Source organism: Schistocerca serialis, chromosome 2, assembly GCF_023864345.2.
Source record: "Schistocerca serialis cubense isolate TAMUIC-IGC-003099 chromosome 2, iqSchSeri2.2, whole genome shotgun sequence".
Classification (NCBI taxonomy): domain Eukaryota; kingdom Metazoa; phylum Arthropoda; class Insecta; order Orthoptera; family Acrididae; genus Schistocerca; species Schistocerca serialis.
The window spans coordinates 347112454-347134586 of NC_064639.1; the positions used below are offsets into that span (position 1 = coordinate 347112454).

General features: G+C 42.3%; 1 protein-coding gene across 1 annotated transcript in view; it reads right to left on the reverse strand.

Moving 5' to 3' along the window:
* Positions 1 to 840: 840 nt before the first annotated feature.
* LOC126457149 (glutathione S-transferase D5-like) overlaps positions 841 to 22133 on the reverse strand; it is a 55081-nt gene continuing 33788 nt past the window's right edge. The window contains exons 3-7 of the mRNA XM_050093219.1: positions 15851 to 16003; positions 15370 to 15428; positions 14243 to 14381; positions 5387 to 5548; positions 841 to 1108 (exon numbers count right to left, since the gene is read on the reverse strand). Coding sequence (XP_049949176.1) covers positions 944 to 1108; positions 5387 to 5548; positions 14243 to 14381; positions 15370 to 15428; positions 15851 to 16003 — 678 coding nt within the window. The 3' untranslated portion in view covers positions 841 to 943. The remainder of the gene's footprint in view (positions 1109 to 5386; positions 5549 to 14242; positions 14382 to 15369; positions 15429 to 15850; positions 16004 to 22133) is intronic.

Below are 22133 nucleotides of genomic sequence, written 5' to 3' on the forward strand. Positions count from 1 at the left end.
TGAAAACGTACTACTTTAAACACATGTCAAATTAACGTAATATATCGTGTAATAGAGTACTCCCTGTTTTTTTAACAACTGCTTCTTCACACTTTTAGTGAACAAAGTAGTCTATCAGATTTTGGCCGATGACTTTATAGCGTAGAAAGGTATTCTGTTTCGGTACCCTTTAACGTTAAACGTCACCCTTCTTTGTTACCGAGCGGGGTGGCGCTGTGATTAGCACACTGGACTCCCATTCGGGAGGACTACGGTTCAAACCCGCGCCCGGTCATCCAGATTTAGGTTTTCCGTGATTTCCCTGTATCGCTTCAGGCAAATGTCGGGATGGTTCCTTCGAAAGGGCACGTCTGACTTCCTTCCCAATGCTTCCCTAATCCGATGGGACCGATGACCTTGCTGTTTTGTCCCCTCCACCAAATAAACCAAACTTCTTTGTTATAATGTTTTGACTTTGTCCTTGGCGCCAAAAATGTGCCATGACTGTGAAATGTGACATCCGTGTACTCATAGCAGAAGTTTGTGAACTCAGGTGTGCACTGGTTGCCAACATTTTTGGCAATACTTAACATGCATTAGTTCCATTGGATTTGCCTATGACTATGTGGAATTGTAACTTTATGTACAGCTGGAATTTAGCATAAGGACATTAAATGGTCTTATGGTCATAAGACGTCAAGGAATATGCAACGCGCAGTCAATAACTAACGACGTTATAGTGTGTATGTACTGGTGGAATGTAATTTTTTAAGAAATTAATATGAGAAGATACATCTCAGTAAGGGAAAAAGGCAGTCCAAAAGTCGATAATAAGGTAATAACATGAAACTGAACACACACTCGGCAGTCAAAGGCACATTTATTATCAATTTCAATGTACACGTAGTGAATCGTATGTTTTTATTGCATACTCTAATAGGCAATGGCTTACATGAAATTCATTTTATTTTTGCGACATTTGGTTCTTAAAATATTCTATGTACATTTTTATTGCCTCACGGAATACCTTCATGTTCTCTTTAACTTTGGCACTTGAGCCTTCAACCCGAGAAATCCACTGAGCAATGTTTGCATGTTTAGCAGGGTTTATTCCACATTTTGTATTGAACTGAAAAGAAAAATGAAAAATATTCTTAATACTTTCTATGCCAGCATTCTATAGATAAAATAAAATTCTAGAGTTTGTTTCTTATAACGTTGAATTAAGGCATAAATTCATCAAGAATTGTAGTGGGAGCCGAAATTGAAGCGTCACTCATCCACCAGTGTCAGCCCAGGTTGCAGGTGAATATAAGTTTAATTTAGTTTTGTTTATGTATTTTTTGTAATACACTCCTGGAAATGGAAAAAAGAACACATTGACACCGGTGTGTCAGACCCACCATACTTGCTCCGGACACTGCGAGAGGGCTGTACAAGCAATGATCACACGCACGGCACAGCGGACACACCAGGAACCGCGGTGTTGGCCGTCGAATGGCGCTAGCTGCGCAGCATTTGTGCACCGCCGCCGTCAGTGTCAGCCAGTTTGCCGTGGCATACGGAGCTCCATCGCAGTCTTTAACACTGGTAGCATGTCGCGACAGCGTGGACGTGAACCGTATGTGCAGTTGACGGACTTTGAGCGAGGGCGTATAGTGGGCATGCGGGGGGCCGGGTGGACGTACCGCCGAATTGCTCAACACGTGGGGCGTGAGGTCTCCACAGTACATCGATGTTGTCGCCAGTGGTCGGCGGAAGGTGCACGTGCCCGTCGACCTTGGACCGGACCGCAGCGACGCACGGATGCACGCCAAGACCGTAGGATCCTACGCAGTGCCGTAGGGGACCGCACCGCCACTTCCCAGCAAATTAGGGACACTGTTGCTCCTGGGGTATCGGCGAGGACCATTCGCAACTGTCTCCATGAAGCTGGGCTACGGTCCCGCACACCGTTAGGCCGTCTTCCGCTCACGCCCCAACATCGTGCAGCCCGCCTCCAGTGGTGTCGCGACAGGCGTGAATGGAGGGACGAATGGAGACGTGTCGTCTTCAGCGATGAGAGTCGCTTCTGCCTTGGTGCCAATGATGGTCGTATGCGTGTTTGGCGCCGTGCAGGTGAGCGCCACAATCAGGACTGCATACGACCGAGGCACACAGGGCCAACACCCGGCATCATGGTGTGGGGAGCGATCTCCTACACTGGCCGTACACCACTGGTGATCGTCGAGGGGACACTGAATAGCGCACGGTACATCCAAACCGTCATCGAACCCATCTTTCTACCATTCCTAGACCGGCAAGGGAACTTGCTGTTCCAACAGGACAATGCACGTCCGCATGTATCCCGTGCCACCCAACGTGCTCTAGAAGGTGTAAGTCAACTACCCTGGCCAGCAAGATCTCCGGATCTGTCCCCCATTGAGCATGTTTGGGACTGGATGAAGCGTCGTCTCACGCGGTCTGCACGTCCGGCACGAACGCTGGTCCAACTGAGGCGCCAGGTGGAAATGGCATGGCAAGCCGTTCCACAGGACTACATCCAGCATCTCTACGATCGTCTCCGTGGGAGAATAGCAGCCTGCATTGCTGCGAAAGGTGGATATACACTGTACTAGTGCCGACATTGTGCATGCTCTGTTGCCTGTGTCTATGTGCCTGTGGTTCTGTCAGTGTGATCATGTGATGTATCTGACCCCAGGAATGTGTCAATAAAGTTTCCCCTTCCTGGGACAATGAATTCACGGTGTTCTTATTTCAATTTCCAGGAGTGTATTTGTAATGGTTGTGAATTGTCTAAAGTTTGTATTTATTTTTTATGTTTCATGTACGGAGAGGGCGGCGCAACGAACGGAGACAGCATCTTCACTGCCGGGACCAGAGAGAAAATTGCTGGTCACTATACGTCGGGGGTCGACAGCCAAAGAGCAACAGAAGATCCTGAAACCGAGTTGTTGCGTCGTGCTTCTAAAAATTGAAAATTAAGAATTTGTAATGTTTCTACAACAATGACGTCATAGGAAGTTTAATCATGTTGTAAATGTTCAGTTCTATCTTGTCAAGGCTCAGGTTCACGTCTATATGTAGGAAGATAATAAACTAGTGGATGCTACTAAAGTTTAAATACGTGTTCCGAGAATTTATTTATGAAGAATTATGTTACGTAATTTATTTGACAAGATTATTAATTTTTGACAACGTTCATCGCGAGTTTGAATCTCGAAAGTTTATTCATTGTGGTTCTAATATTTATTAAAGCAGATCACTTGCATTAATATAATTTCTGAGAAGAAACAAACGACATCTAAATTGAAAAAAGTTTGCGCAAACCAATTGGACTGAGTGACGTAATTCTGCGCATACGACTCAAATGATGATGTTTTACAGTTTCGATCAAGAACCATTCAGAGACAAATTTTAAAAAGGATTTAAATAATTTTGAAGTGTGTTGTAACTGTCGTAGGTGACGAAGTCTGCACATGGTCATACGTCAAAAGAAAACCATTTATACAAAACTTGCGTCGTTACACTACAGAATTCAAAGTTAGTAATTTCTTGTGAAGAAAAATTGTTTGCCTAAGCAAATTGACCTACGGAATACAGAGCTGCTTTAACACTCCATTGTTTTCGCAACCTCGTAAGTGAGTGAAGAAAATTGTGAAAGAAAATTTATAAAAATATAGTATAAAAAGTGTAAAAGCCATTGCTATAATATCTTTTTTGTCAAACTTGGTATGTGAAAAGGAAGAAAAATTTTGTAGCACAATATTTCCAGTTACTTAAGAAACCCTCCTCAAAACACAGACATACACACACACACACACACACACACACACACACACACACACACACACAAAGCACTGACAAAATTTATGGCACCCTGTCGACATTGCAGTGCACACATACATATCGGTGATCACGGACCCTGAGTATCATACGCCGATCTTACAGTGTTCCTCGACAGATAGCGATTTGTGCACTTTGGATCCAGTTCTCAAGGCTACCTCACTGCTGAAGGTCCTTCTACAGTTCATCCTCCCATCGTTTACTCCGTCTCCCAAGAGGACGAGTTCCATCAGGTTTTCCCGCAAACACAGCTTTAATCCGGCATGTTTCTGGCCTCTGGCCGTGCGTGCTGCCCAGGCTTATTTCCACACTTTCATCTTCTGCGCGATTTAGATTGTTTCATTAAGTCATTCAATTGCTGCTTCTTTTTGCGTCTCCAAACTGTTCTCTTCAGACTGGCGCAAAGATATTTTCCGTTCAAAGATCAGCAGGTTCTCCTCCCTTTTCTTTTGTGGTGCTTAATGTGTGCCATACAGCAACACCGGTACTATCACTGTATTATAGGCTTTAAGTTTGCTCTCAACTGAAAAATGTTTTCATGAAAGTATCCACTTAAGACTGAAAGAAGGTTTTAGACCCATTAGCAATACATTGATGAATTGTTTTAGATTATTATGCCTGATGAACTAGGTGCGAGGTATTTCAAACCTTCCACTCTTGTTGTATTCCATATTCTAACCTGTAATGGGACATTAATATGGGCTTCTTTGGATACATATTTCACTTCAGTCTTCTCCATATTAATCCTCATACCAGTCTTTTCTAAGTTCTCTAAGGTTTCTGCCATCTCTTCCTCCGACTCCGCCATGGCTGCACTGTCATCTGCATATCCCAATAGCTGTATTCTTCCATTCACCTTATCTTCCTTTACCTTCTCTGTTTAATTCCCAAGTTACTTTCTCCAGAGCTAAAGTAAAAAGCAATGGTGAAATGGGATCACCTTGTCTGGCTTCTTTTCTGATGCCAAGCTCCCTGGATCTCTCCCCCTCGTATTTCACCTTGGTTCTTGCCTCTGCTGCACACACTTTCACCAAGTTAATTAAATTCCTTGGCAAGGCAAGCTTCCTCAGGATGTTGTACGTAATTAATCTGTGTATACTATCATACACCTTCGAGATATCTACAAATGTTTTCAGGAACCGATCTTTGAATTCGCGGCACTTCTCCTCTATTATCACATGGTGAAAATTTGATCCATGTTTACCTTCCTACCCGAAGCCCTGCATGGTACTCTCCAAGAATATCTTCAGCAAAAGACTTCAGCTATTCATGAATTATTGATGATAATCCTTTGTGTGGTATACTTAGAAGAGAAATACTTCTATAATAGCTACAGTTCCTTTTATCGGTTTTTCATTCAGTGGGATAATGGTAGCTGACTTCCACTCATTCGGAATCTCCTCCTTTCTCCATAGTCCACTTATGAGAGTGTAAATATTGAAATATAAATTATTAACGTGTGCGACATGCTATAGACCATGATGTCGACATAGAATTAAGTTGTTCTACTAACAACGCTCACCTTAAAAGAAACAATAAAGTCTGCGTAAGATAATGTTACCTCAAGTGACGCCAAGGACACCACTGTGGCATAATCCGCTAGTGTTATGTTGTCCCCTGCGAGCCATTGTTTTCCCTCAAGCATTCTGTTCAGTATCTCCAGTCCATTGTTCACCTTGTCTACATCACTCTGGGATAATGGCTTTCCGGAGAAGGCTGGACCCTGTGGAAAACAAATCAATAACAGTCCAATAACGGAAGTGGCTTAGACTATTTACCTGTATCAAAATTAAATTAGTAAGTAACAGAAAAGTCCGTTGCTTAACAATGAGCAAGCAGTTCCCACACTGACATGGCAGAAATCTCTCGGCGACCACCGCGGCACACCTGAATTTTGAGACACGTGGCTTGTAATGGAGATACGCACACTGATGCGGTTTACAGCAGCGCGGTGACGCGGCGGTTTTGCTGGGGTGCAGTACGGTCCATGTGCCGTGCCGCCACGGCCCTGCACTGTGCATGTATATCTGACGCTCACAGGGTAGCGAAGTACCAAACGATTTTGAGGACGCTGCTCGGTTAACATTTCTTTATATACAGTCTCCCACCGCTACTTGACAGTCGATTAGCAATCTTTTTTTCATTGCTGCCCGTACACTCATGAACAAAAGTGTCGCATCATCACGATATGTCGTTCAAGTGCGTTGATATTTAACTTTTCCTGTACCGATCAGAAAGCCACTACTGCTGTTGTTTGTAAAGATAGTTACCATGAGCAATGAATAAGGCTACAGCGCCACACTCGAACGGACTGCAGTATTTCAGTTGAAAGTGACGCACCACCTGATTCACATTAGATACGTCTGCGGAACAGTAGATGGAACATCTATTACCCCACTGAGTACAGTCGCGATTAGTGATTGGGTCTGCATCATAACGTTGCGCGGCGAAGGTTTGTCAAACACGGACTTTGCCGCATGTGTGCTTGGAGACAGATGTGATAGGGACATGGAATCAATTCCAGTTGACAGGTGCACCACCCAGACTGTCCACTTTGGACAGTGCACAGGATGTTCGATATGTACGATATTTGAATCAAAGGGCCTGTGCGGCTGGTCCCGGCGGAGGTTCGAGTCCTCCCTCAGGAATGGGTGAGTGTGTTTGTCCTTAGGATAATTTAGGTTAAGTAGTGTGTAAGCTTAGGGACTGATGACATTAGCAGTTAAATCCCATAAGATTTTACACACATTTGAACATTTCTGAACAATCAAAGGACTGAGTGCTCTAGATCCGAATCCGGCGTTTGAAGAGACGACAGAACGTCTTGTATCTCATCAAGATTAGGACACGATTTCATGATGCGAATCTGCATTCCCGACAACCATGGCGAGCACCAATTCGTGCACCACAACCCCGTGGTTACAGCAACTGTATCAAAGACTACGGCCTTGGACCTAACATATCCTCTTCTGTATTTACCCGATAATCCTTCCGAAATATTGCCAGCATGAAAGTTAACCTACATGAATAGGGCGCATAAGCACAGAACGGATGTTAACGCGTTTTCAAGCGTACAGCAGCAAATACTACCACCACGTCACGGTAACGAAAATTTCATCCGCAGTAACCATCTTAAACCGGGTCCTTGATTGTGTAGCCTCTGTCCCTCATCGGCAGCGACCTCCTCTCCAATCCAAACTTCCAGTTCACTACCACCGAACCCACTCGGTCTATAACAAGGTTTAGTGTGGTGTGCCTGTCAACATACATCATTTGATGAAGGGCGTAGGGAAGAAGGACAGAGAATATAAAAAATGTGTAATAACTGATGCAGGGAAGGATGCTTCGTCGGTGCAAGGGAAATATGTAGACTCTATAGTACCATTTTTCGGTAGTCCACAGGTTCAGCAGTAGCGTGAAACTTATAGAGGGAGGAAACTCTGCACCATCAACCGCCGTATTAGACATAGGAAGCAAGTGGACAGCGTGCAGGCAAGCCGCTGCTAATATCTGGGACTGGGTGCTAAAATAATGCTGCCGTACATTGTGCAATGCAGCAGTCGGCGATAGAGTTTCCAGATGCCATGACACAACGTTGCGCTTCCATAGCCAATAGGCGGGCTCATATCAAATTTAGCGGGCCATAGCTACTGTGAATTCTCACAGCTTAGCCAAGCAGCACTTGATCCTGGACGTCCGACTCCGACTGACCCTTAACAACCAGAAAGCATCCACGCCAGCAGAGCGTCCAGTGTGGGTTCGAGCGCAACTTCAACGTCATCTAGCAGCGTGGTTGTCGTAGGTCTCGAGACGCTGCCGCTGAATGGAAGCCACTACCAGGGTGTCATCGTCTGACACCCCAGCCTTCTCCAAGAGCCCTGTGTTCGGTGTACAGCGTCTGCGCGCCTGGACGACTGGCGCTGGCTGCAGTCCACCGTTAAGTGTGAGAACAGAAAGAAAGCCGGTAGTCTGCGTGCCGACTCGCCGCGCTAAACGGCGCAGCTAAACGCGCCTACTGTTGCACTGGTTATCCTGCTAGTGAATATCCAGCAGTGCCATTACGCGTAGTACCTTACGTTAGTTCCGTTGGCTCGGTAGTCACTCTCACACGATTTTACGTAAAGTCATCGGTAAAAAAAAATTATTTTTCAGGTTACTTATAGCCTTATATGTCAGCTCCATGGTGAAGTGTCCAGTATTTCAATAATGGCAATACTAAACGCCATATACTCATCTAAGTACGACACTGCGCGGAATCAGAAAAAGTTTGTAATAAAAAACATGAGTCGTTATGATTTTGCGTTTTGTGCATATTGCATCACTTGTTGCTGCGAGTGAAACTTAGCTATGATATTGAACTTTTCCTTAGACCTGAGAAGACGTCTATATCTTTATCCAGTCTCGAGAAAATGGAATTTATGCAGCACGAGCACTTCCGACTGCACGTGTCCGGGAATTAAATATTCATAGCGTACCTCATATCTCCTAAAATGTTAGAGATATCGATACGAGATTTTGGCAAGTTCTAGCATGCAAGGAGGAGAATACGTTTCTATATGATTAACATAGGAAACTTTCTTATCTACGGCAATAAAGGGGAAGCTGTAGTTTCTACTTTATTTCTTCAGGCCAACACTGTAATTCTTTTAAGAATCTTAGACACCTATTGAATAGAGAATTTGCTAATATGAAACTAAATGTGAAATTTCTTATCTTATTTAACAACAAACCGTCACAATGAGGTTTTCCATAGGCTGTTGACTACCCAAGTTGCCTATTGCATTTTAATGAGATACTCTGCTTCACGATACTGTCGCAGTAGGTATTGAAAGGTATATTTGGGCAATTTATGCCGTATTTTAACAAAAAAAAAGAAGTTACATCAGCCAATGAGAGAAATGTAGCAGTTCCTCATTACTGGTGACATTTCTCCAAACGCGAAATAGTTAACAATTCAAACCAAAATAAAACTCCAATTCCGTCACAATTTTGGCAGAATTCTGTAACACATCATATTTTTAATACTGTAAGGCTGGAATGGAAGCTTACAAAACGATTTTCTCCCAATTTTTCGTCAGGGAAATGTGAAAGTGATTCGCAGCAAATAGTGTACTATATTTGTGTTCCTATCCCGATTCAGAGTGAAGTGGTGAGCTTTTCCAGTATGTTTATCTTTTAATCTGTCAAAGATAGATTTATAATCTATTTTAGCATTAATAAGTAGTTTCGAGCGGTTCATAAAGTAACGAAACAATGTAACTTTCTAGGATCATCAATGGTGAATCGAAGTTTGCTGTGGGTTTTTGTAAAAACATAAGTAAAGTAATTACACGTTTATTTTCATATAGATGATGTACTGCTTAACAATGTATTTGTCCTCAGTTCCTCATTTAATAAACTACTATTTCACGAAGTTAAAGATGCAAAAAGGGTATTATTTACTAAGTTTCAGTACCCGCTGTTCCTTATATAAAAGACACTGGGTTATAAGATTACTCAGAATTTGCAACAAAAGGCATGATTTATTTTGGCCTGACTTGTTAACCTTCTCTCTTTCCGAAAAGCGTAATTAGTGGCAATTTTTTTTCTGAAAATGTTTACCAACTCGATGAAAATAGATCGCCAATTCTGTTACAATTTCAGGGGAATCCTGTAACGTTGTGTCTCTTTAATAATGAGCATCTGGGACTGAAACTTACTATAGAGTTTTCTTTCTACACCTCAGTTACATTTGAAATACGAAAAGGTACAGCAAATAGTGTACCATGTTTCCGCTCCTATGCCCGTACATAGTGAGGGAGTGAATCTTTCTACTAGGAATATATTTCAGTTCATAAGTGTTACTGACTTTGACAAATAGTTAGTAAGGTTCTAAAAGTCGTTAGTGTGTTCACAGCTTCAGAGTTATGACAGAGTTTTACTGGGTCAGTTCTAGTCTGCATCGAAAATGCAATACTGTTCTCTTAGAAATAACAAATTAGGTTTCTGTGTGTCTGTGGATAACAGTATTACAAAAACGTGATAGTCATTCTTTATGAACTGTTTGTACTACTCACGAATACGAAAATAGATTGTAAATATGTTTAACCTGTCTTTAAATATATGTAATCTATCTTTTACACATTAGAATATAATTATGGTAGAGAAGTTTACTACTTCACTCTGAATTGGGATATGAACAGAAATATAGTATCCTATTTGTTGCGAATTATTTTCATATTCCTCCGATGGAAAATTGGGATAAAATCCTTTTGTAAGGTTCCATTCCAGTCGTGCAGTATTAAAAGTACGATGGGTTACAGGATTCCGCCAAAATTGCTACAGAATTGATGATTTATTTTTGTCTTACTTTGTGTTAACTACATTTCATTTGTAGAAACATCATCAGTCATGACGAACAGCTAGATTTCTCATACTGACGGGTTTACTTTTTCTTTTTTCGTTAAAAAAAACGGTATAATTTGCACAAAAGTACTTTGCAGTGCCTACTGCGACAGAATGTGTTATTAAACAAGCAATAGGTGACCAGGGAAATAGTGGTAACTTAAGGAAAACCTCATTGTGTCGGTTTGCTGTAAAGTAAGATAAGAAATTACACGTTTAGTTTCATACTAGCAAATTCTCTTTTCAGTAGTTGTCTAAGACTCTTAAGAAAATTACAGTACTGGACTGCAAAAATAAAACACAAACCATAGCTTCCGCTATATCGCCGTAGATTACTAAGTTCCGTATATTGTCCATGTAGCAAAATACTATGCTTGTTGGATCTGGACTACTCGTCACTTACAGGGTACATAAGGGATGCAGCGTTCTCGGAATGCTATACAACAGTATGAGCAAATAACATTTGTAATTTTATTTCTACAAAGTAATTGGCAATACTTAACTTTGGAGTTACGTCGGTCTCGCAAGCAACATGCAAACAGTAATGTTCGTCGCTATAGACAAAGTCCAAGTAAGCACTTGATACGGATCATTACAATCTGTTCTGCGAGTGCCTTCCTACAACCGTCCACTTATATCCGTACACGGAGCTGATCTGAGCACTAATGTCCGGCCCTGTCAGCGGGCTACTGGCTGACGTTTCGTCGCCGCCCTCTCTGGTTTTCCGCTCTTCGTCTTCGTTCCGCCGCCTGTGGTTACGCGAGAACACTGCTCTTTGCATGCCATCACCTGCTGAAATCTCGTATCGATAGCTCGAACAGTTTAGGAGATATGAATTATGTTATGAATATTTCAGTCCCGTGCACGTGCGGTTGGAAGTAATCGTGCTACATAAATTCCGTTTTCCCGAAATTGATAGAGACCTCCTCTCAAATGTAAAGAAAAATTCAATATCTTAGCTAAATTAGATTTGCAGAAAGATATGGTGTAATATGCACGAAACGCAAAATCATAGCGACCCATATTTTCCATTGAAAACTTTTTCGAATTCCGTGCAGCGTCGTACTTAGATGCGAATATCGCGTTAAGTATTACCATTATCGAAATTTTGGTCACTTCCCCGTGAAGCTGACATATAAAGCTAAAAGTGACCAGATTTTTTTTCTTTTTTTTTTTTTTTTTTTGCCGGTTAGTTTACGTAAATTCGTATGAGAAAGACTGCAGGGTGTGCGCCTCTCTTTTGTCAGCGCGATGCGTCGCCAACCAGCGCGCCGAAAGCGGGCAAAGAATATTTCGCTCATTCCTGCTCGCCACTGTGTGCTGCTTCGTTAGATAACAGGGAGAAATTTCCCGCGCTGGATCAAGCCACCTCGAGCTGGGCCCCCAGCGCAGGTAGCCCGCTTGTGCGCATCCCAAGCTTGCACGCTGCCGGTCTTATGCTGTCATCGTGTCAGCAAAGTCGGCGTCGCTGGCTGCTGATATTTCGCGGCGGGAGCACCCACGTACCCTGGAGACGCACACGGCGCCGCATACTGCAGGAGAAGATTTTTTTTTTTTTTTTGGTATTATGCCTCTACCTCAATGACCGTATCAGCCTTCTGGAAGGGGACGCCTACCTCTTATATGGAAGTCATGCAGAATAAAGAAGGGTGAAGATGAATGATCTTTCCTGACTGTGCACTTGCCATGGTGTTGGTACAACGGAACCCACAGTACCTGCACTTGCCATTCTGGGACAGAGGCGGCCTACCTGGTTATAGTCCGACTAGCGAACAATGGCATCGTAGAGGCATGAACTGCTATTGTAGTGTTGCCGGTTCCAGCTCACAGTTATGGCACGCCCATAGAAGTGCTTTGTGCTTAAGGAAAGCGTGTATCTTCCTAATTAAAAAGGGTTCAAATGGCTCTAAGCACTATAGGACTTAACATCGGAGGTCAGCAGTCCCCTAGACTTAGAAGTACTTTAACTAACCTAAGGATATCACATACTTCCATGCCCGAGGCAGGACCCGCACCTGCCAGCCGGAGTGGCCGAGCGGTTCTAGGCGCTACAGTCCGGAACCGCGTGACCGCTACGGTCGCAGGTTCGAATCCTGTCTCGGGCATGGATGTGTGTGTTGTCCTTAGGATAGTTGGGTTTAAGTAGTTCTAAGTTCTAGGGGACTGATGACTTCAGAAGTTAAGTCCCATTGTGCTCAGAGCCATTTGAACCATTTGATCCGAACCTGCGACCGTAGCAGCAGCGCGGTTCCGGGCTGAAGCGCCTAGAACCGCTCCGCCACAACAACCGGCTCTTCCTAATTACATCTCTCGCTTGCTTACATAGAATTTTTTGCTCACCACAATTACCATCCAGTACAACTAGTAACAACTAGAATAAAATTTCAATAATTCGCTACTATCTGCGATGTTCACAGCAGAGCGCTTAGAACACTATTGAACGCTCACAGAGAATGCGTGACATAGATGCGCAGAACAAGCCTAAATTCGACCGCCGTCGTTCGTGACTCCAGCTATACCACTCTACTGCTGCTTCCCCACATGCTACACTCTGGTGCGATGCCGCGACATGGTTAAACCAGAGGTGACATGCCACACCCGATACGTGTACAATACCCAAACTCATCTAAAATATCCACGCAGGGGAACTGATCACTAGATGTCCTGCCCCATGTAAAAAGAGGTGGGGTGTATTTTCAGCTGTCACTGCAGAATGGGACAGCCAGAAGAGCTCAGTCATTTCGAATATGGACCAATCATTGGATTTCACCTGAGTAACAAATCCATCTGGGGCATTTCAACATTTCCAGATACGCACGACTGTTGTGCTAGGACTGTGAGTGGAGGCACGAAGAGACATTCACAGCTAAACCAAAACCAGCATGTACTGCCGGACAGGGACCACTGAGCAATGCAGAGGGTGTCTCTAAAACAATGCATGAAATCTGAAGAAGGAGTTATTCGTGAGTTTCGAAGTGCTTACCAGCAGTCCAGGTAGCACAATGAATATGCGTAGGGAGTTGAATGGGCTACAGTGGTCGAACAGCTGCTCATACGCTTGATATTTCTACGGTCATTGTCGAGCGATGCTTGTGGTAGTTTGCCCTTGAGGCGCGTAAGGACATCAGTCTCATCCATTACGTTAAGCTGTGCTGCAGCATTCGGTTTGTAGGCTTAGTCTTACCACGTTGAGTATGAAGTTGTTCCGTTCCAAACTGAAGAAGGACTAAATGGAAATAGAGCCAAATTAGCTGATCATTCTAAAAAGTGAGTTGATGCTTTATATAACTTACAAGTAAATCTGTGAGCATGGATTATAATAAACAAACAAATGAAGAATATTCTCGATTTAAAGTTGTACTGTCTTTTGTCAGCTTCGTTTTCTGGTCGTAGTCACAGTGTTAGTAATTCACGTTATTTATTCCATTATTCGACTGTCCCCATTTTCCTCACGTTTACATCAAAGCCAAAGCGAATATTTTCCAGTAATCACCTGCTGAGTGCATCGAAGTTACCTCCGTTCCAGAGTTAGTGCTTTCCGGGCGGAGGGTTGAAATCTATACTACCCTCACGTTTTCAATGCAGCTCAAAGTCATTCACTGTTCTATATAGTATCTCATATTTATCAGACTGAACACCTGAATCTGAGAGAATCCAACCTCCCGTTTCAGCCACAGTCTCCTCTCTTTGAATGTTTACTTTGACGCTAATTGACATATCGCTCTATTTCTAATTAGAATCTATCTGGTTATTAATGGCAAGCTGTTATACTACCATAGCTGCTTCGTGAAAAATTTCTGAGTTATTGATAGACAATGAGAAGACGATATTGAAACATCCTTTCACACTTTGGGTCGAGAACTCAGAAAAACTCAAAATAAAATTCAGCAAATATTTTCACGTATTCTGCAGGCTCATGAACACTCCAAAATTTTATTATGTACATCTACTTTTACACGAATATATCGATACACTGATGTCAGCTACTTTTGTAATTCTGAGGCTCATAAATAATGTAGAATGCCATACTTACAATAACTTTCATAATTGCATTGTAGAAATCTTGATCAAAATACAGCCTCTGGTCTACGAGGACACGTTTCTCTAGATCTTTAGGATACAGAGAATCGTCCTTTGCATATTTTGACACAAGGTATGTTACAATCGCTCGGCTGAAAAAGAAATAAGAATAAATTTCACTGAAGAAAAGTTCATTATAAACAATATTCTTCCGACTTTTAAACGGAGTGGGCTGCGCCTGATACCGATGCAATAAAAGTGTCACTATGCAGCTACTGAATATGTGTATTTTGCAGGCCATGTTACGAAGCATCACAACTCCAACTACTTCGCAAAACAACTCATTTTCATTTGGAACTGTACAAATAGTGAACAGATTATTGTACCGTCAGTAATTATCAAAAAGATTCTATCGACCCATAAAACATGGCACATGATAAAAATGAAAGGATGAAATATTGATAATTAATTACAAATTGCTAGAGGTAGACATTACAGGCGACGAGAAAATGATTTGACCTGGCATTTGTTTATACAATCCCTAACGAACAGTTTGCAAAGAAAATTAAGTCACAATGTTCCGATTGTAATCTATAAATCAAACATATTTAATAGCAGTATGATAAATGTTCTCGTTACGTATTTAAATGACATTAACAGCTAGAAACGTTTAGATCAGTTTCATATTTCTGGATCTGTTGCAGAAGTTAGTTATAAGTTAGTACTTCGTCATTATTCTGTGGGAAAAGCAGGTTGACTAAGAGCCTACGAAGCCGAGACAAAGTACCCTTTTATTTTTCTCCCTCTTGGTTTTTTTCTCAGAGGGAAGTATGAACTACTGGTCTTTATTCTTCATCACAATGAACAGGATATGTGCTATATCTAGGATGTACTTTAATTAATAACAAAATTTCTCTATTGCTGAAGATATGATTTGGTGGGTTTGCAAAATCTAAAATTTTGTGTTGTTCGGGAAATTTCAAAGGTTTGGAGTAGAACTGGAGCAAATTAACAGTTTGAATCGAGAGCCTCTTGTTCGAATCCCTGTCTGGAACATAGTTTCAACTTATCTCCAAGTTTCATTCAGCTCTAACATGTCTCAGTTATTCGATCATGTCGTATTTGTTCAGTCATACCAACCTTTCTGCAATATTCAAACCATTGTCGACAAGTGCTGGAATCGTTCGCTGTGGATTTATCTGGAACAGAATATGGTTCGTTAGTGAAATACTGAGAATCGTGCATCTTTAGAATTTCCTTAAATCAGTGAAACCAAGGTCTCATTATATCGAAATTTGACTGTATCCGTAATTGCAATAACATTATAAGCTATAATTAACGTATTTAGTTTTCTGCATGACTGTCCTGTAACACAATAAAGCTATAAGTTCTTAAAAATTTATGTGAATTTTACACCTTTTTAAATTTAAGCGTATCCGTAAACGAAGATTCAGTAGTGAAAAAAATTATGTTGTATTACAAAGTCCTCTCGTTTTTTGTGGTAATATTCAATAATAAGACTATATATTTTACGTAAACATAGTTTTATACTGATTGCTTATTATTTTTGGGGCTTTCAGGGACATTCATATGAAGTGATAGCGGTCTGTAGTTAACATACCTGCAGCCTCTCTGGAGTGCCCATTTCCTTTTCGATATCGACCACAAGAACTTTCTCGAGATCAACTCCAATCTCATCAGCGACGATGCGTACAAGGCAGCACGGAGGGCTGGCATCGTGGTTGTACAAAATCAGAGGTGCCGTTGTTGTCTTCTGCAAAATAAACAGATACTTAGGGAGACCTTTTAAGAGGAGCCATCACTCATTTCACGTTTTGCATTTATTATGTTTAGTTTCAAGGGAGAACAGAAATTACTGTGATGGTTTGTATGTAATTGTACTGCAGTTGTTTGCATATCCGGCCTGGTCGTCTAGTGATACCAAGCCTGACTGAAAACCGAGTGGTCGCGGGATCGAATACCTGTAGAAAAACAGATATTTTCAGTCTGCCTTTACGCTAGCATCCGTCTCTCACTGATATCAAGGCAAGCCAAGAACGAAACGTGTTTCGGATTCCGTGTTAAACAGTGGGTTCTCCTTTCCCCGGTAAATTAAGCACTCACGAGTCACGAACTGGTGTCCAGTTGAAAGTGCTTGCAAATAGACGATTGAACATTCTTCTCGAGGGCCTCCCAGTCAATCATGCCGTACAAATTTACTTTGCCTTACTATTTATATAGTGCCCCTGAAGCGTGATATAGCAAACCAACATATATCTAGGAAGAAGTGTAATGACGTAAACACTGTTCTTGGCTGCGACACAACCACGTCAGCCAAACCGACACGAGCATTTCATCATGTGGATGACACACCAATCTTCGGAAACTTGCGCGCTGCTCGTTAAGCTGTTCATTAAGCTGCTCATTAGTCCATTACGACCAGATTAGCCAAATACAACCTATCTCCGTATCCAATTTCGATTAAAGCCCGCTTGTGCAAGCCCGTTAGAATTGTTGCGAGGAATGAAAGTTTCACTACAGGTATTTCGCCGGCAACGGTAGGAGAGAAGATTGTGTAATGTAGCTGATTGCCAGTGTCCTGGGTTAAATTATAAGCCCCTCCGCAGTGTCTCATAAAGTGAAGGCATGTGACGCTTCTGATAGTGGTCCATCTGTGGGATGGAGACCTTGGTGCTTTTCCTGAGGAGTAAGTTATGTGTCCGCACTGGGTTCCATCACCTCCGTTCACTCATCGCCATACAACACAAACATAACATCACACTACCCACGCATCCATCACGCTCACTTCAACTCTAGAAATACACTATCTGATCAGAAGCAACGTAATACTTATTAGTAGACATATGAAACTGGTTTTGTCCACACTTTGCCTCTATGACGGCTTGGACTCCGTTGGAGACACTTGCAATGAGGCGTAAGAATGTCTGTGGACTGAGCTGTTGTTTTATCTCCATTGGTTTCAGGTCACGGATAGGTGCGGGCCATCTATTTAAGGAATGTTTTTGTCCATAGATGCACACGCTGTCTAGGAGTATCGTCTTTGGTTAGTAATCAGTTCGTCACGGCTTAAATTTTGAATGAAAATCACCATCAATGGCGGCCGACGACTTTAGGCTTAACAAGTCACCCTCATCCAACCAACGGACTTGTCAAATATGGCGGAAAATTACATAGAGGTTCATGGTACTCCTTTGCCATTGGGGTGGGGAAACTGCCCCTAAAGGCAAAGCATCAGGAACGATCAAATTGCATAAAGATGCAGAAGGCAATCCAGATCACTGCATTAAAGACATATAATTCGTATGCACAGGATTGTCGGATGCTTTTCAGTTACTGAAAAATTGTCACGATGGTGTATTAACATTGACAAAAGATTCCGGAATGTCCTACATTCGGACCTCCGGTAGGGGACTTCCAAGAAGCGGTGACCATGAGAAAAAGACAGAATAATCAACGAAACGATAACATACTAAGAGTCGAGGCGTGGAATGTCAGAAGTTTGAACGAGGCGAGAAAGCTAGAAAATCTGAAAAGGGAAATGCAAAGGCTCAATCTAGATATAGTAGGGGTCAGTGAAGTGAAGTGGAAAGAAGACAAGAATTTCTGGTCAGACAACTGTAGGGTTATATCAGCAGAAAGCGGTATAATAGGAATAGGCTTCCTTATGAATAGCAAGGCAGAGCAAAGAGCGAGTTATTGGGCACAATTCAGTGGTAGGGTTATTCTCATCAGAATCGACTGCAAGCCAGATAGTTCAGGTGCACGTACCGACGTTGCAAGCCGAAGATGAAGCGACAGAGGAAGTATATGAGCAAACTGAACGGTAATTCAGTACGTAAAGGAACATGAAAATCTAATAATTATGGGGGATTGGAATGACGTCGCAGGGAAAAAGTAGAAGATAAGGTTACAGGAGAAAGTGGGCCTGATAGCAGAAATGAGACAGGAGGAAGACTAATTGAGTTCTGCAACAAATACAAGTTATGGCGAATACTCTGTTCAAGAATCACAAGAGGAGGAAGTATACTTGGAAAAGGCTGCGACATATAGGAAGATTTCAGTTAGATTACATCATTGTCAGGCAGAGATTCCCAAATCAGATACTGGATTGTAAGGCGCAACCAGGAGCATATACAGGGTGGTCCATTGATCGTGACCGGGTCAAATATCTCACGAAATAAGCGTCAAACGAAAAACCTACAAAGAACGAAACTTGTCTGACTTGAAGGGGGAAACCAGATGTCACTATGGTTGGCCCGCTAGATGGCGCTGCCATAGGTCAAACGGATATCAACTGCGTTTTTTTTTAAAATAGAAACCCCAATTTTATTACATATTCGTGTAGTACGTACAGAAATATGAATGATTTAGTTGGACCACTTTTTTCGCTTTATGATAGATGACGCTGTAATAGTCACAAACATATGGCTCACAATTTTAGACGAACAGTTGGTAACAGATAGGTTTTTTAAATTAAAATACAGAGCGTAGGTACATTTGAACATTTTATTTCGGTTGTTCCAATATGATACATGTACCTTTGCGAACTTATCATTTCTGAGAACGCATGCTATTACAGCGTGATTACCTGTAAATACCACATTAATGCAATTAATGCTCGTAATGACGTCCGTCAACTTCATTGCATTTGGCAATACGTGTAACGACATTCCCCTCTCAACAGCGACTAGTTCGCCTTCCGTAATGTTCGCATATGCACTGACAATGCGCTGACGCATGTTGTCAGGCGTTGTCGGTGGATCACGATAGCAAATATCCTTCAACTTTCCCCACAGAAAGAAATCCGGGCACGTCAGATCCGGTGAACGTGCGGGCCATGGTATGGTGCTTCGACGACCAATCCACCTGTCATGAAATGTGCTATTCAATGCCGCTTCAACCGCACGCGGGCTATGTGCCGGACATCCATCATGTTCAAAATGTTCAAATGTGTGTTAAATCTTATGGGACTTAACTGCTAAGGTCATCAGTCCCTAAGCTTACACACTACTTAATCTAAATTATCCTAAGGACAAACACACACACCCACGCCCGAAGGAGGACTCGAACCTCCACCGGGACCAGCCGCCCAGTCCATGACTGCAGCGCCTGAGACCGCTCGGCTATTCCTGCGCGGCTAATCCATCATGTTGGTAGTACATCGCCATTCACTCATGCAGTGAAACATCTTGTAGTAACATTGGTAGAACATTACGTAGGAAATCAGCATACATTGCACCATTTAGATTGAGATCGATAAAATGGGAGCCAATTATCCTTCCTCCCATAATGCAGCACCATACATTAACCCGTCAAGGTCGCTGATGTTCCACTTGTCGCAGCCATCGTGGATTTTCCGTTGCCCAAGTGCATATTATGCCGGTTTATGTTACCGCTGTTGGTGAATCACGCTTCGTCGCTAAATAGAACGCGTGCAAAAAATCTGTCATCGTCCCGTAATTTCTCTTGTGCTCAGTGGAAGAACTGTACACGACGTTCAAAGTCGTCGCCATGCAATTCCTGGTGCATAGATATATGGTACGGGTGCAATCGATGTTGATGTAGTATTCTCAGCACCGACGTTTTAGAGATTCCCAATTCTCACGCAAATTGTCTGCTACTGATGTGCGGATTAGCTGCGACAGCAGCTAAAACACCTACTTGGGCATCATCATTTGTTGCAGGTCGTGGTTGTCGTTTCACATGTGTCTGAACACTTTCTGTTTCCTTAAATAACGTAACGTTTTGGCGAACGGTCCGGGCACTTGGATGATGTCGTCAAGGATACAGAGCAGCATACATAGCACACCCCCGTTGGGCATTCTGATCACAATAGCCATATATCAACACGATATCGATCTTTTCCGCAATTGGTAAACGGCCCATTTTAACACGGGTAATGTATCACGAAGCAAATACCGTCCGCACAGGCGGAATTTTACGTGATACCGCGTACTTATACGTTTGTGAGTATTATAGCGCCATCTATCACAAAGCGAAAAATGTGGTCCAACTAAATCATTCATATTTCTTTACGTACTACACGAATATGTAATAAAATGGGGGTTTCTATTTAAAAAAAAACAACGCAGTTGATATCCGTTTGACCTATGGCAGCGCCATCTAGCGGGCCAACAGTGCCATCTGGTTTCCCCCTTCAAGCTAGACGAGTTTCGTTCTTTGTAGTTTTTTCATTTGATGCTTATTTCGTGAGATATTTGAGCCGGTCACTATCAATGGACCACCAGATCTGAATTTAGTAATGATAAAGAGTAGGCTGAAATCTAAGACACTAGTCAGGAAGACACAGTGAACAAAGAAGTGGGACACGAAAGCACGAAGAAATGAAGAGACAAGTTGAAGTTTTCTGAGGTTACAGACACTGCAATAATGAGTAGCGCAACTGCGAAGAAACTATAGATAATAGCTGAAATACTTCAGCTGATCGATGAAGAAAGGAAGTACAGAAATATTAAAAACAAGGGTGGTAGCATTTAGAGTACAATGGGAATTTCACGGTTAAATGAAGAGGAGAGAGCAGACAGGTGGAAAGAGTACACTGAAGTCCTCAATAAGGGGGAACACTTCTCTGATGGTATAACAGGAGAAGAAACAGGAGTCGATATAGAAGAGATAGGGGATCCAGTATTAGAGTTGGGATTTTAAAAGAGATTAGGAAGACATTGAATCAAGTACGGGAGAAGGGATACATAATATTCGGTCGGAATTTCTAAAATCATTGGGGGACGTTGCAATACAACGACTGTTAACGTTGGTGTGTAGAATATGTGAGACTAAGCGAACTATCGTCAGGAAACGTCGTGCACACAATTCCGGAAGTAGCAAAAGCTGCCAAATTCGAGAATTATCTCATAATCAGCTTAAAAGTTCATGCATCTATGTTGCTGACAAGAATAATGTAAAGAAGAATGGAAGAAAAAATTGAGGATGTATTAGATGACGATCAGTTGGCTTTAGAAAAGTTAAAGGTACCAGAGAGGCAGTTCTGACGTTGCGACTGATAATCGAAGCAATACTGAAGAAAAATCAAGAAAAGTTCATGGGATATTTAGACTTGCAAAAAGCGCTTGACAATGTAAAATAGTGGAGGATATTCGAAATTTTTAGAAAAATAGTGGTAAGCTATAGGATATCCGGACGATATAAAATATGCACTAGAACCGAGAGGGAACAAAGGAATGGAAGACGAAAAATAAGTGCTCGGATCAAAGAGTGTATAGGACACGAGTTTGCACCCTTGGTCTAGGGATATATTCATTGATTCATAATCAAAACGTCTTCGGTCCCGGGTTCGAATTCCGTTGCTGTTTAAATTTTGATTAATAATCAGCATTGGTGGCTGAAGACTTCCGGCATAATAAGTCACCCTCATTCTGCTAACTGCCTTGTCAAAGACGGCGGAGAAGAGGACGGATGTTCAGGGAACACACTTGTCCTAGGGGTGGGAAACTGCACCGAAGGCGGAAGAATCAGCAATGGTCAACGGTATGACGATTCAGAAGGCAATGGAAACCACTGCATTAAAGACACGTAACGTGTATCCACAGGGCATGTGGCCTGTATTTGAAGAAGTATCATGATGATCTCTCCATTGGCAAAAGATTCCGGAATAGGCCCCCATTCGGATCTCCGGGAGGGGACTGCCAAGGGGGAGGTTACCATGAGAAAAAGATTGCATAATCAATTGAAATAATAACATTCTACGAGTCGTGGCGTGGAATGTCAGAAGCTTGACGTGGTGGGGAAACTAGAAAATCTGAAAAGTGAAATGCAAAGACTCAAGACCTATATTGAAGGGGTCAGTGAAGTGAAGTGGACAGAAGACAAGGATTTCTGGTCCGATGAGAATAGGGTAATATCAA